Source organism: Pteronotus mesoamericanus, unplaced genomic scaffold (genome assembly GCF_021234165.1).
Source record: "Pteronotus mesoamericanus isolate MK-2021 breed Mesoamerican mustached bat unplaced genomic scaffold, CSHL_Meso_final contig_101, whole genome shotgun sequence".
Classification (NCBI taxonomy): Eukaryota; Metazoa; Chordata; class Mammalia; order Chiroptera; family Mormoopidae; genus Pteronotus; species Pteronotus mesoamericanus.
This window is the reverse complement of record NW_026555001.1, coordinates 15,206,560-15,220,423: the sequence shown is the minus strand read 5'-3', so window position 1 is coordinate 15,220,423 and position 13,864 is coordinate 15,206,560. Positions and strand designations below refer to the sequence as shown.

Sequence of the window (13,864 nt, the reverse complement as noted above, 5' to 3'; positions counted from 1 at the left end):
TTAAACTCCTTTGCTTACACGAAACGTTTTAAAAAGCATGGGAGGAGCTAGCCAAGATAGTTTTAAGATGGAATAAGCGTCTCCCATGTCTCCCCCGACTTAGTGGCCTAAATACAAGCTAAGGGCTGCTCCTTGGTTAAGGACCAACTCTGAGAGAGAGCTCAAAATTGGTGCATCTTGAGGCTTGGTTCCCCAATCCATAAGATCTTAAATGCTTCTGTAATGAACAGATATGTCTTCTCTCCACTCATCTTGCCTCAGATTAGGCTATCTTTGACTTTAACAATTGCAAAATCTTTTTATATTAGTTGTATTTATTTTTGTAATAAGATATTCACATGACTCAAAAATTCGAGATACAAAGGGTATGAAGTGAAGACTCCCACCTCTGTTTCCAGCGTCCCAGACCACATCCATACAGGCAGTTTCTTATGACAGGTCCAAGATATTTTATGTATTTATACACATATGCAAATACATATACCTTTCTCCCATTCAGTTAAAACAGCAATACACACACTTTGCATTTTGCTTCTTTTAACTGAGTGTACCTTGGAGATTATTCCATTTCTGTACATAAAAACTTCATTCTTCGTTATGACTGCTTAGTATTTAATTTTATGAATACAGTATAACTTAGTCTCCTATTAATCTTTAAAAAAATATTAATGGGTGTTTAGGTGGTTTCCAGTCTTTTGCAATTATAAGCAACGCTAATATAAATAACCTGGTATCTACAAGTTACTTCAAATTGTGACTATATGGATGGCATAAATTTCTAGAATTACGGAACCAAAATTTAGGTACATTTGTAATTTTTATTGATAGGCAATCTTTTAACTGATGTTTCTCAGCTTCTGATCTTTACCAGTTTACCTAGAAAGGTAAAGATCAGAGCTGACTCTGTTGAACCTCTGCTTAATTTTGATGCTCAATGCAAAAAAGAGAGGGTTCATAATGGTCTTTTTAAAGAGATAGAAAACCAAAAAAATCAACTAGTACAAAACTGGAAGTAACTAGTGATCAGTTCCTGAAAACTGCCAAGTAAGAGGTAACAAGCATTTATCCTGCCTTCCCAATGTGAACTGTAATTCAGAATAACAGCTGATGACAAAGAGGAAAAAGGTGATGAGAGGGAGTTCTCTTATAGATTATGAGCTAGTAATGTGGAAAAAAATGATAGAATTAGGAACAGAATCACCATTTTGCATTCGCTGATAACACAAGTCAGGCAACAATCATCAATGGATGAAATCTTGTTGGGAAACTTCCAAGTGCCTGGACCCACTAATCATCAAAAATGGAAAAGCAACCATTATTTGTCTTCTGACATGAGGCAGTATGAAACAGTCAATCTGGTTTCTGGAACAAGCCAATCTCATGAGAGGAAGGGGTGGAGAGGACTGCTTCTCATTACAAGAATTTAGGACAGTAACCAAATATGTGTGGGTTTGTTTGGATGCTGATTCATACAAACCAACTGTAAAAAGCTATTTTGAGCCCTGCCTGGTGTGGCTCAATGGACTGAGTGCTGGCCTTGCAAACTTAAGGGTCACTGGTTTGGTTCCCAGTCAGGATACATACCTGGGTTGCAGGCCAGGTCCCCATTTGGGGGTGCACAAGAGGCAACCTATTGGTGTCTCTCTCTCACATTGATATTTCTTTCTCTCTCACTCCCCCTCTCTCTAAAATAAGGAAAATCTTATTTTTTTTTAGAGTTAGATTAAATGTTGTAAATGGGGTAAGGAAGGAATTAGAACCATTTCTGACATAATATTAAGGATACTACTTATTAATATGTTAATATATAATTACTTAATATTAAAAAATCTTATTTTTGGAAAGGGGGAGGGAGAAAGGGAGAGAAACATCAGTCAGCTGCCTCTCCCACACCTCCAAATGGAGACTTGGCCCTCAACCCAGTCATGTGCCCTGACCGGGAACTGAACCAGTGACCTTTTGGTCTCAGGCCAGCACTCAGTCCACTAAGCCACACTGGCCAGGGCATAAACTAAAATCTTTTTAAAGAAATTTTTTAAAAGATTTTAAAAGTTTTATTAGAGAGGGGAAGGGAGAAACAAATATCAATGTGTGGTTGCCTCTCAAGTGCCTCCAACTGGGAGCCTGGCCCGCAACCCAGGCGTGTGCCCTGACTGGGAAATGACCCAGTGACCCTTTGGTTTGCAGGCCAGTGCTCAATCCACTGAGCCACACCAGCCAAGGCTAAAATTTTTTTTTTTTTTAGAAAGCCATTTTGAGACCATCAAGGAAATTTGGTTATGGATTAGACAATGGAAAGAATTTAGTAAATTTCCCATGTTTTTTTTTTTGAGATGCTGCCATTTGTGGGAGTAAAATGATGTTCTGGGATTTGCTCTAAGTAACTTCAGTGAGGAAAGAAAGGGAAAATAAAAGAAAGCAAATGTAGCAAATCTGGACAATTACTGCGTCTGGTGATGAGGATTCTTTGTGTAGGTCACTCTACTTCTGTGCTGCTTGAAATTTTTCAATAAAATACACATACATACACAAAATGGATGTCTTTTTTTAAGCTAACCGCAATGGTCAGACTCACAATCTGGCCCCAATCCAACCTTACCTTTGCAGCTTTATCCCTCACTCCACAGAAGCCTCAGTTCTAGCCTCACCACACTACTGGGCACTTTGGAACTAGCTACTCAGTTCGAGGTCTCTTCTGTCTTGTAACCAAACTATTTCCTCTTTTCCATTCTTTTCCAACTCCTTATGCTGCAAGGACTAGGTCAGATGTTACCTGTGAAGTCTTCCCCAGCCTAACTGGATCTCCTGGCATCATTCTTGGTTGTTTCCAATGAACTCTGTACTACTGGTAAAATTATCTTATGCTGTAGATACTGTCTCCATCTACCATAATGAATGTTCCTTGATGGCAGATAGCATAAAAGTTAAAAGCACGGTCTCTGGATCCAGATTGCCTGAGGTCATATGCTGGTTTAGTTACTGTGTTATATCCGGGCAACTTAACCTCTATGCCTTAGCTGTGTTGCCCTCGCAAATAAGCTCTCTGTGCCTCAGTTTTCTTACCTCTAAAATCTCACTTCTCAGAGTTAGATTAAGTGTTATAAATGGGTAAGAAAGGAATTACAACCATTTCTGACATAGTACTCAACATTGAGGATACTAAATACTTATTAATACGTTAATATATAACTAAAAGTATTAATATAGATAATATTAATTCATAATATTAAACTTAGGACTCTTTATTTGTCCTATTCCTCCTCGTATCTAGCTCAGTGGCTGGCAGTTAGATGCTTGATAAAAGGTTGATGACTTGGGGTAGTGTTTAGTCTCCACTTTGACCTTCACTTTGACCCTGAAGCACTGGCAAGGAGTTTGTCATTTGAGAGGGTCTCCATAAAGGTCTGCGGTTGGTAGCAGGTACTAAGAAGGGTTAGAGAGTCAGAACTCCTAAGTGATGGCGACGCTAAAAGAGACAAAGGCAGCAGAGTTGCTGAGTGCAGGGAGTATGTCGTTTATTGACCTTGTGTTCCCCCACTTACTGGTCACTACTCTTGACTCGTAGGACAACAGGTACAGAACTGCAGGGGATCATCCCAAGCTCTGTGATCACCAGATCCACGAGCTCTGGGGGAGTCACATCATAGACCAGATTCAACAACCGTAGGGACACGTGGTTCTGCCAATTAGCCAGGGCCACATGTTCTCCTCGCTCACACAGCAGATCGTCCGGGTCATCTGCAATGGGAGGTGTACCCATATATGTCCTTTAGGAAACAAGTTGTAGTTCAACCTCCCCTCACCCAAATCTCAATCCCTAGAACCTTCTCTTCTGCTTTCCTGGGCCCCCTTACCTAGCTCATTAGAGACAAAGGCATCAGTTTGCACACGCTCACAGAACTTGTATGTTTCACAGCAGACGAGTACTGGCACATTATGGGCTCGTGCCACCAGGGCCAGCTGTGCTGTCCCTACCCGTGACATCACGGATCCATTGGCCAAGAGTGCATGAGCTCCCAACAGCACCTTAGAAACCTATTTTGGAAAGTGAAGAGGGGGAAAAAATGTCATCTGTGATCAATGCAAAACGATTCCGCACTCCTGCCCTGGAGAGCAATATTACAATGACTAACAAATCTTAATGATGGCTCCTGGAAAACACCTGACCAATGACCCACTGCACCTCCCACAGAAAAACTAAACTCTAATGTTACTCTTGTCCTGTTTCCTCTCGGTGATTGTCAGTTTAGCATAATATTCTTTAGACTAAACTGTTGTAGCATGCCATAGATGTTTTCACATTGAATATAAACAAGGCTATACAAAATTTTAATATTTCTAAGTAATCGTAACCCTTGGAAGGTGGGTTTATATCTATACTAATAAACCCTTTTACTCCAACTTTGGAGTCCCTTTTCACTGTCCTCACCTCTGGGAGCACGTAGGAGGCTGCAGGAATCAGCAGATAGGAAGCAGGGACCCCAGCACGGACCAGAAAGCGTAACATGTGCTTTCCCTCCAGCCATGGCCGGCTGTCCACCACTACCACCCGAAATCGCCGGCCCTCAGCCCATGCCTCCCGAAGAATCCATGATACCAGAGATGAGCTGGAGTAAATGGAGAGGAGAATTCAGTAATAATATTACTAGCTGATAGTAATCAGCTCATTCCTAAAAGGCAAAAGGGGTAGTCCCTTCTTCAGATCATTTCACCTCCCATACAAATTTTCTCAGTCACTGTCTAAACCATACCATCCATACACCAGGATCACATCTTCATTACTGATCTTCTGATAAGCAAAGCGTGAAATTGCTTTAGCTGCAAGCACAATCTTCTCGTTCACATACCAATCGATGGATGCTCGAAGTTTTGACTTGGCCTAAGTAGAGTAAGGTGCTTAGAGAACAAGAAATGGACACATTTCTTCCTGATGATCATGCCAGATGCTTAAATATGTGTATAATGATGGGCTCAAGGAGGAAGGGAGTGCCTACAGGGGACCCAAAGGTGGCACAAGTCAGCCCAACCACTTCCTCAATCCCTGACCAGGGCAGAATGGCCATCCTGTCCCTCCTAGGAGTCCTGAATGTATTTCTCCGCTCTACCCCCAGGTGCATGCCTTTGCTTATTCCTCATTCTTATCACCTCCTCTTCCCGCTTGGAGCTGCTCATACTCGTGATCTCCTTGTTAAGGAACTTGATGGCATTGTACATGCTTGCTGACAGGGGACGGCACTGAGTCAGGAAGCTAAAACAAAAACATCTTATGTTTGTGCGACTCTTCACAACTTACACAGCTTTCACATTAAAAGAAAAGTCTTTAAAAAGAAGACGGAGAACAGAAAGATGAAAACAAGGTAGAAGATCAACAGAAAGGGTGCAAGAAAAGGACTAGGTGAGCTAGGGGTGCACTTGTAGTGGTCGTCCTTACCTGAAATAGGGCTTTAGTTTATTGACTAGATCCCTTGAGAGTTCTTCATTGGGTGGTGTTGTGTAATCCTGAATCACCTGCAGTAGACACAGGTTGATCAACAAAATGCACCCTAAGAAAGGTCTCTGAAATCGGGATAGGGTAAGCTTCACTGAGGAAATTTTTCTGAGGGAGGAGTCATGTCCTCCTTCCCCCAAAGATTAATTTGGGTGAGAGAAGCTGGGGTGGTGCTGGGGAAGGTGGCTCTAGGTGACAAGAGGGAACAGGGGGGGGCATACCTGCTGCAAGGCACGAAGCAGGGCAATACACCGGGCATTGGAGCCACTGATCAGGCCCTGGGAGTACTGCAGGCCGAGGCGCACCATGGCTGGGTGGATCACAGAGGATGGAATGCTGATAGGATGGCGGTGTCATACACTTTGCAAGGGAGCTGGAGCACTTACTGCCCACCTGCCCCTAATGAAAAGGAACTTCCTTCACTAGCACAAACACCCCCATTTCCACTAGACTTTTGCCTTGTATTCATGCCTCTTCCCACAAATCCACTCTCAAATTCCCAGCCACTTTCAATATACAATTACTAAAATCCCTCAGACTTCAAAGTTATGACAGAAGACCCTACCTCATACACTGAGTCAGAGAGTTTTGTCTGCTATACTGCGGTAGGTGGGAGAAGAGACTGACTTTGGATCCATAATCTTTTCGGGTAGGAACCTTGACAAAATAAACGAATAGAATCAATGGCCCAGAGTTTAAAATTTAAGAGATAAAGCTGGAAAGGAAGTAAACAGTGAAACTACTTTGACCCAAATACCCATCCTTTGCCAGGATCTCACTTTTGCCCAAGCACCTTTCCACCCTCTATCGCATCTCCCAAGGCGCTTTCTGGCCACACACCAAACTGACTTCCTACCTGCTGGCGCTCTGGTTTTTTAACAAGCCTTCTCAGAAGTGTGGGGTCATCACCCTGAGTGTGTTCAGGAATACGTTTCACTCCTAAAAAACAATGGTCATGTTTTCAAGACTTTGTAAGTGATGTTGAGAAATCTGCCTTTGCAGCACAAGAGACACCAAGAAAAACTGGACAGAGGGAGGGGCGAAAGAGAGAGGAAGAGTAGAAGACGAAATTGTGGCAGGAGGAGGCTGAGGGGAGAATTTTGAAATCTGGGAACCAAAGCAAAGAATGGGAGACCAGAGCTGTTTTACTACAGGGGAGGCTGAGCTAACACAAGCATTAGAATCAAACAGAGATCTTGAAGTAAAAGGCAGATACCTGAGGGGGTTTCTCCAGCTGTGCTGGGGCAGGAGTGAGGAGGAGGTCCTCCTTGAGGAGGTGCTCCTTGTTCGCCTTTTCTTGCCTGTTTCAGGGCCCGCTCAGCCTCCTGCTTGGCTCTCCGTTCAGCACGAAGTTCAGCTTTACTCCGACCAGCTGGAACTTTCTCCCCAGCAGTGCCCACCTGATTGCCGGGTCCTGGCAATTCTTTGGTTGGGCCTATGAAAGGCAAAGAAAGAGAAGCCCATGCCCCAAGCAGGTAACAGCTATGCTTTATTACCAACAAAGTTTCTCTCCACATCTACCTAAACTTATTCAATCTTCATTTGCTCAAACCAACTCTGCCCTGCCCCCGCTTCTCTGCCACACATTCTTCTACCAGCTCCACACCCGGGCCCAGGGAGGGAGGGGAGAAAGAGAAAGAAAAGAAAGAAAGAAACTCCCGCACCTTGACATTGGGCTGCAGATACAACAGAACCAGTTTCTGGTTCTGCCCCCTTTTCCTCCTTCCGTTTCTTCTTCTGCTGTTTCTTTTCTTTCCGCAGCTGCAGCTTCTCTTCTTGGGTCATCTCCCTCCCTGCTGCTGCCTAAGACAGAGAGAATACTGCTCTTCTGCCCCAACATTTCCAAAGGTAAATAAACGCTATTGGACGCTCACAAGATTCCCAGAAGACAAAGTCCCTAACCCTTCCTATCTCTCACCCTACATGGATCGAAGCTTCTATTCCAGGGTCAGAGTTCCATACCGTTAGGGCATTTTAGAGGTAGGAACTCTAAAACTCCCCTGGCTTTACTGAGAAATAAAGTGGAACAGGGAGGGAAGTTGGGGCGGAATGAAGCTAATACAACTTCCTGCATAGCACTTGACAGGCAGCTGTGGAGGGCACCCCCACTTACCCCAGACCGAGGAGAAAGCTCTGCCTTCATTCCAGATCCCGAGTCTGCATCAGAAAACAGGGCACAAAGTGACCCAGAGAGGCTCCGGGAGGGTTTGAGGGGACTCGTACCGGGCGCAGCTAGCTGATGGGTCGGCATGTCCACGGCTCCCGCGGGCTGGCAGGAGGTAGCCAAGGATTCGCGTGGGGACGCAGTGTGCGGCAGGATCAAAGGGTAGGCGGGGGAGGGAAAAAGGAGGGGCACCCACCCTTCTCACGGGAACCAGCCGGTCCGAAACTCTGGGCTGCCCCCGAGGCAGGGCAGACCAGCGTCCTGCGTGGCGCCAGAACTGAACGACAGCGCCCAGGGGGCCTCAAGGCCCAGCACAAGCCGCCCGGAGCCGGTCGGCTGGCGGACCTATTTGTGTGCCCCGGCCCTTCACTCACCCTTGCGAACAGCCACGGCCACGGCAGCCATCACCCTAAGTCCTGGGCTCTGCCCCCGCAGTCACAAGCACTACAGCGTCTCCCGGGCTCACACTTGCGGCGCTCAGCCCTAAGCCGACTACAACCTCCGACGTGCAGTGGCGCGCCACCAGGCCTACGGGTGGCGATGAGGGCCACCCCACTTGGGTCTTCCAGTTCCGGCCACCTCTCCTTGCCCTTTAGACTACAGTTCCCAGCGTGCCAGGGCGCTGCGCCCACCAGGGGACGTCCCACTGCCCTTCCCACATCCGATCCCGGACAGCCAGCCCCCCCCACCCCGCCCCCAAAATGGCGCGTGAGGCTGCGGGGACGCGCTGAGCAGCGGAGGCGAGCGTGCCGAGCCGCTGCGGCCCTCACAGTCCAGTGCCTGGCCGGGCCCTCTGCAGGGAACATGCACTTTTCCATTCCTGAAACCGAGTCCCGCAGCGGGGACAGCGGCGGCTCCGCCTACGTGGTGAGGAGCGGCTGGAGCCGTGCTGGGCAGGGGCGGGGATAACGGGCCGGAGTCCTCTCTGAGCGGCCTCCGAGGCCTGGCCGCCGATCTCCGACGGCCTTGCTAGGTCCTTATATCACTTCTCAGTTTCGTCCAGAGGTCGCTCCAGCTCCTGTAGGCCCTTTGTTGGGCCGCGTCGCCTCCTCCAGCTGGGCCGCGGCTGCTCTGGTGGGTGTCCACTGGCCTCTTGGGAATGGAGACTGCGACACGAGCGCTCGAATTTACCCAGGACTGGTCCTTCTGCTTTGGGACCTGGCCCTGGGAAAAACAGACTGACAAACCCTCAGAAGGTCTCGGCGCGTTACCGAAGTGGAGCTGTGCCAGGCAACTTACGGCCGGGTTCTCAAGGGGGTCGCCGGGATCGCGACCCTAAAATGCTTACCTGCTTTTGTGTCCTCAGGCTTATAACATTCACGTGAATGGAGTCCTGCACTGTCGGGTGCGCTACAGCCAACTCCTGGGGCTGCACGAGCAGGTGGGATTAGCACCCCTGCCTTGAGGCAGCTTCAAGCCCTTCCCTAGACCTGGGCATTAGTATCTCCATTTTCTCCCTCACTGCTTTCCTATGGGCTGTAGTTCCCCTTTAATCACTGTAAGAGGGAAGGGCTTGTGACTTTGTCTTATCGTTTCACATATCCGGGGAACTCCCTAAGAAGCTTAATGTCAGCCCTATAGCTGTTCCCTATACTCACATCCTCCTTCCCACTTCTCTTTCCCCGGTGCATGAAAAAGCGACCTCCCCTCCCATCCCACTTTCCGTTGCCAAAGCACATTCCTTCCGTCATCTGAGCTGCAATTGAAGTCTTTTTTCCCTCCTCTTACAAACCATTAGCCGGTTTTCTTCTGTGTTCTGTGACTAGCTGTTCCTGTTATCCTAATGTATCTGTGTTGCAATGTTTCTCTGTTCTTCTCACCACATTGCAAACTATTTTACTCAGTTCAGAGTCCTGGTTCTACTGATAACTAGTTGTGCAGTCCTAAACAAGTTACATAATTTCTTTGGGCCTCAGTTTCTACAGTTGAAAAATGGACTTGATTTATAAAGTCCCTGTAAGTTCCAAGATGTTTGGTGAACACATTTAGCTAATACTTAACCCTTTGTGCACATCAATTTTCCTTATAAAGCCATTTGCTTCCGGTGAGGGTTCAGTGAACACAGTTTTGCTGGATAATAAAGGGGTGCCCCAGGCCTGGTTCCATGCAAACCCTTCCCACACTGTGAAGGGGCTGACTTGGACACAGTAAGATAGGAAAGAACTTCCATCCAAGACAGAGGAACAGCTTTATTGGAACACTACCTGCACCAAAGAAATTGTTTCCCTGGTATCCTGGGACAGAGGGAAGGGAAAGGAGCCCAAAATAACATTGTGAAAGTGGATTGCCTATTCTTGTTTGCTACATGTTCATGAAGGGTTGTATCTCTTTCTCTAAATAGCTTCGGAAGGAGTATGGGGCCAATGTGCTTCCTGCATTTCCCCCAAAGAAGCTTTTCTCTTTGACACCTGCTGAGGTAGAACAGAGGAGAGAACAGTTAGAGAAGTATATGCAAGCTGGTGAGTGGTTGGAGGGAACTTCAGGCTGGCTGTGCTGAGGACTATGGGTAGAGAAAGGCAGCTGGTTCTGTCAAAGGTCCTAAATTCTAGACACAGGAAGCCTCTTGTTTGATCTGTATTTAATTAGCAGAAGTAAGTAGCATACAAGGAAGCTCTAGATACTAGCAAAGCAACTTGGGCACTAATATCTATGAGAAATACTAATACAATACTATAGTCTTACAGCAGTTCAGATCAGTGGAGAGAGCTTAATTTGTATCTGATGTGCTTTCAGTTGGCAGTTATTTCTCTAGTTCTATAGACTCGACTCAACTAGATGGCAGCCAAGGGTGGGGCAGGTGAAGAATTTATGCAAACAGTGAGTGAGATGAGGCCAGCCGGGGATGTGACAGACCACCATCAGCCAAGGAAGTGAAGTCTGGGGGCGCTTATCAAAAAGAAAACTGGGAGGAGCCAAGGAGGATTCCTAAGTCACTGGAATATCATTCTCTTGTCCCCACAGTTCGGCAAGACCCTTTGCTTGGGAGCAGTGAAACCTTCAATAGTTTTCTGCGTCGAGCACAACAGGTGAGGCTTTGGGTGGAACCAAGATTGAAGGGAAGGCCCTTCCTGTAGGGCCATGTCACTTTAATGAGGTGACTGCAGAGGAGTCATCCTTGCACCATTTTTTATGGAATGGGGTTTCTGCTGTACCAGTGAAATCAAGGAAACCCAGCCTGCAATTAAGCAGCCGAGAAGACCCCAGACAGACATAGACATAGAGAGTTGGGCAGGGGTTAACAGAGTGGTGCCTTGCATTCCCAGGAGACACAGCAGGTCCCCACAGAAGAGGTCTCCTTGGAAGTGCTGCTCAGCAATGGACAGAAAGTTCTGGTCAATGTGCTAACTTCAGATCAGACTGAGGATGTCCTGGAGGTGAGGTGCTTGTTCTGTACTACCCCTCCACCCTAGGCTCCCCAGTGTGGGGGTGACTGGAACCAGCTAGTGTGATGAGCTGTACTTCTTTCTCTACCCCAAGGCTGTGGCTGCAAAGCTAGATCTCCCAGATGACTTGATCGGATACTTTAGTCTCTTTCTAGTTCGAGAAAAAGAGGATGGAGCCTTTTCTTGTGAGTTTTTTTGTACTTCACTGTTTTCTCTGTGCTTCCGGTAGTGACTGTGCCTCCGTCTCTCATGGCATTTTCCTTATTTCTTTAATCCGTAGTTGTACGAAAGTTGCAAGAGTTTGAGCTGCCTTATGTGTCCGTTACCAGCCTTCGGAGTCAAGAGTATAAGATTGTGCTAAGAAAGAGGTCAGGGCCGAGCTTGGAGGACGGGGAGGATGCTAGATTGAATTATTGGGCCATGGATTGAGACAGAATTATCTGGTTAAGGGGATAGCACTGGGTGTTTGTACCAGGCCTCACAAGCTTCCTCCCACCATACCACCACTAGTCTGGTAGTTCTAGATTGTTCCTGTTTTGCCCCTATTTTCCATTCTACCTCCTGCCTTACCCCAGCTTAGTCCCATTACCTCTTTCCACTCCTTCGCCTCACAGTTATTGGGACTCTGCCTATGACGACGATGTCATGGAGAACCGGGTTGGCCTGAACCTGCTTTATGCTCAGGTGAGCTTGGAGCTGCCTCAGAACCATTCCCCTGAAAATGACTCTGGTGTCCTGTGCTGCCAAGAAAACTCCTTTTATGTCTTTTCTCTCAGTTCATGAGGGAGTTCTTAGAATACTATCAGGGTACCTGGCACAACATCTACTACTCTTCCTACTTTGTAAGCTGGTAATGGTCAAGGACTCATTGCAAAGACGTCATTCAAGTGTGGGGCTTAGGAGTCAGGCTGGATAGAGGTAACTGGACACTTTGCCTTGGACCTCTGACTGGGAGCCCTTGTCTCTGCTGTAGACGGTATCAGACATTGAGCGTGGGTGGATCCTGGTCACCAAGGAGCAGCACCGGCAGCTAAAATCTCTGCAAGAGAAGGTCTCCAAGAAGGAGGTAAGCTCTGCCTGTCTCTCTCCAAGGGGTTGCTTCTCTGAGCTGCCCTGCTTCTTCCTCCTGACCCATCCCATGTATCGACTGGGTTTCAGTTCCTGCGGCTGGCCCAGACACTGCGGCACTATGGCTACTTGCGCTTCGATGCCTGTGTGGCTGACTTCCCAGAGAAGGACTGTCCAGTAGTGGTGAGCGCAGGCAACAGTGAGCTCAGTCTCCAGCTCCGCCTGCCTGGCCAGCAACTCCGCGAAGGCTCCTTCCGGGTTACCCGCATGCGGTGCTGGCGGGTCACCTCCTCTGTGAGTTGGGGTGGGAGGGAGAGGCCTTCAGGATGGGGGCCAGTCAAGCCTTGAGCTTCAGGAATGGGCTGGGCTGCAGTGGGTCAGGGAGCATGGCATATTGGTCAGAATGGACGCAGCCTGATCCCCCTTCCTCTCCCAGGTGCCATTGCCTAATGGAGGCACAAGCAGCCCTGGCCGGGGCCGGGGTGAGGTGCGCCTGGAACTCGCTTTTGAATACCTCATGAGCAAGGACCGGCTCCAATGGGTCACCATCACCAGCCCCCAGGTGTGAGCCCACCCTCAGGCCTCTGGACCCCATTGCACCGCCTCTCTTAGATACCCAAGTCTAGGGCTTCCAGGACTCCATGTGAGTGGGAGCCCTTGTCTTAGGGGTGCTGGGCTCAGGACGACAGCTCTAGTCAGGCTGAGCTCTCCTCTTTCCCCTAGGCTATCATGATGAGCATCTGTTTGCAGTCCATGGTAGATGAACTGATGGTGAAGAAATCTGGCGGCAGCATCAGGAAGGTAAAAGCAAGTGTGGACCAGGCAGCAGAGAGGCTCTGCTTGCTCTCCCTTGCCTTCTTTCCCAGGTGTGAGGGAGGGGGAGTGATGGGGATTCCAAGGGGAGCAATCCTGCCCTCATCAGTGCCTTGTATCTCTTTCCCCAGATGCTGCGCAGACGGGTGGGGGGCACCCTGAGACGCTCCGACAGCCAGCAAGCAGTGAAATCCCCACCGCTGCTTGTAAGTGTGTCAGTACCCTGGCCCCTTGCCTCATTGTCCCACAATGAAGTGCCTGACACCTCTGCCTCTTCCTCAGGAGTCCCCTGATGCCAGCCGGGAGTCCATGGTCAAACTCTCAGTGAGTTTCCCACGAGGGTTGGTGAGGTGGGTGTTTGTAGGGGATCACAGCCCTCTGTGCCCTCTGACCCCACCCTGCCTTTGTTACAGAGCAAGCTGAGTGCCGTGAGCTTGCGAGGGATTGGCAGTCCCAGCACAGATGCCAGTGCCAGTGATGTCCATGGCAATTTCGCCTTCGAGGGCATTGGAGATGAGGATCTGTGATCTCCAGTGCTAGGATGTCTGCCCTCTACCCCAGAGGAAAAAAACTTGCCCTGTGCCTGTATCCCCCAAGCCGGGGGTTCTTTTCCTTCCTACCTTCCCCTTTTCTCCTCTCGGCCAGGGGCCTCCTAACCTACCTTCCCTTTCCCCTTGGGCTGGCTGCACAAAGGATTATCCCCTTTTGCTGGCCCTCAATGCCAAATTAGCATTTAGTATTTTGCACAAAAGTCCACGGGACCATGGCTACCTGCCTTGGGGAGGAAATGCAGCTCCCCCCAGCTGCTTCTGGCTCCTCAGGGCCATGGGCCAAGGGGATGGGCAGAGGTCTGTGTATGGTCTGGCCCAGCTTCCCATCATTAAACTCAGCCTGATTGCTGCCTACCTCTGGTTCCCTCTCTGCCCCTGCTTCCCCCATCACAGCAGG

General features: G+C 48.4%; 2 protein-coding genes across 3 annotated transcripts; one reads left to right on the top strand and one right to left on the bottom strand.

Annotated features, from left to right (window-relative positions):
* Positions 1-3,496: 3,496 nt before the first annotated feature.
* Positions 3,497-8,202, bottom strand: EIF2B4 (eukaryotic translation initiation factor 2B subunit delta). Of its 2 annotated transcripts, XM_054568620.1 has the most exons (13): positions 8,027-8,202; positions 7,602-7,645; positions 7,153-7,291; positions 6,705-6,923; positions 6,345-6,427; positions 6,054-6,145; positions 5,710-5,824; positions 5,432-5,508; positions 5,146-5,248; positions 4,752-4,879; positions 4,430-4,607; positions 3,855-4,035; positions 3,497-3,738 (listed from the first exon to the last, which is right to left on the bottom strand). In XM_054568620.1, the coding sequence occupies exons 1-13, from the start codon at positions 8,055-8,057 to the stop codon at positions 3,539-3,541; spliced, it is 1,590 nt and encodes a 529-aa protein (XP_054424595.1). In that variant the 5' UTR covers positions 8,058-8,202; the 3' UTR covers positions 3,497-3,538. The 2 variants fall into 2 exon arrangements, with proteins under 2 accessions (XP_054424595.1, XP_054424593.1); XM_054568618.1 differs by lacking the exon at positions 8,027-8,202 and having other exon boundaries at positions 7,602-7,767.
* Positions 8,203-8,350: 148 nt separating this feature from the next.
* Positions 8,351-13,818, top strand: SNX17 (sorting nexin 17). The gene is made up of 15 exons (XM_054568615.1): positions 8,351-8,519; positions 8,959-9,033; positions 9,994-10,111; positions 10,614-10,678; positions 10,916-11,026; positions 11,130-11,220; positions 11,316-11,403; positions 11,650-11,719; positions 12,009-12,101; positions 12,194-12,397; positions 12,540-12,665; positions 12,827-12,904; positions 13,048-13,122; positions 13,199-13,240; positions 13,330-13,818. Exons 1-15 carry the CDS (start codon positions 8,457-8,459, stop codon positions 13,441-13,443), a joined length of 1,413 nt encoding a protein of 470 aa, XP_054424590.1. The 5' UTR covers positions 8,351-8,456; the 3' UTR covers positions 13,444-13,818.
* The last annotated feature ends 46 nt before the right edge of the window (positions 13,819-13,864 follow it).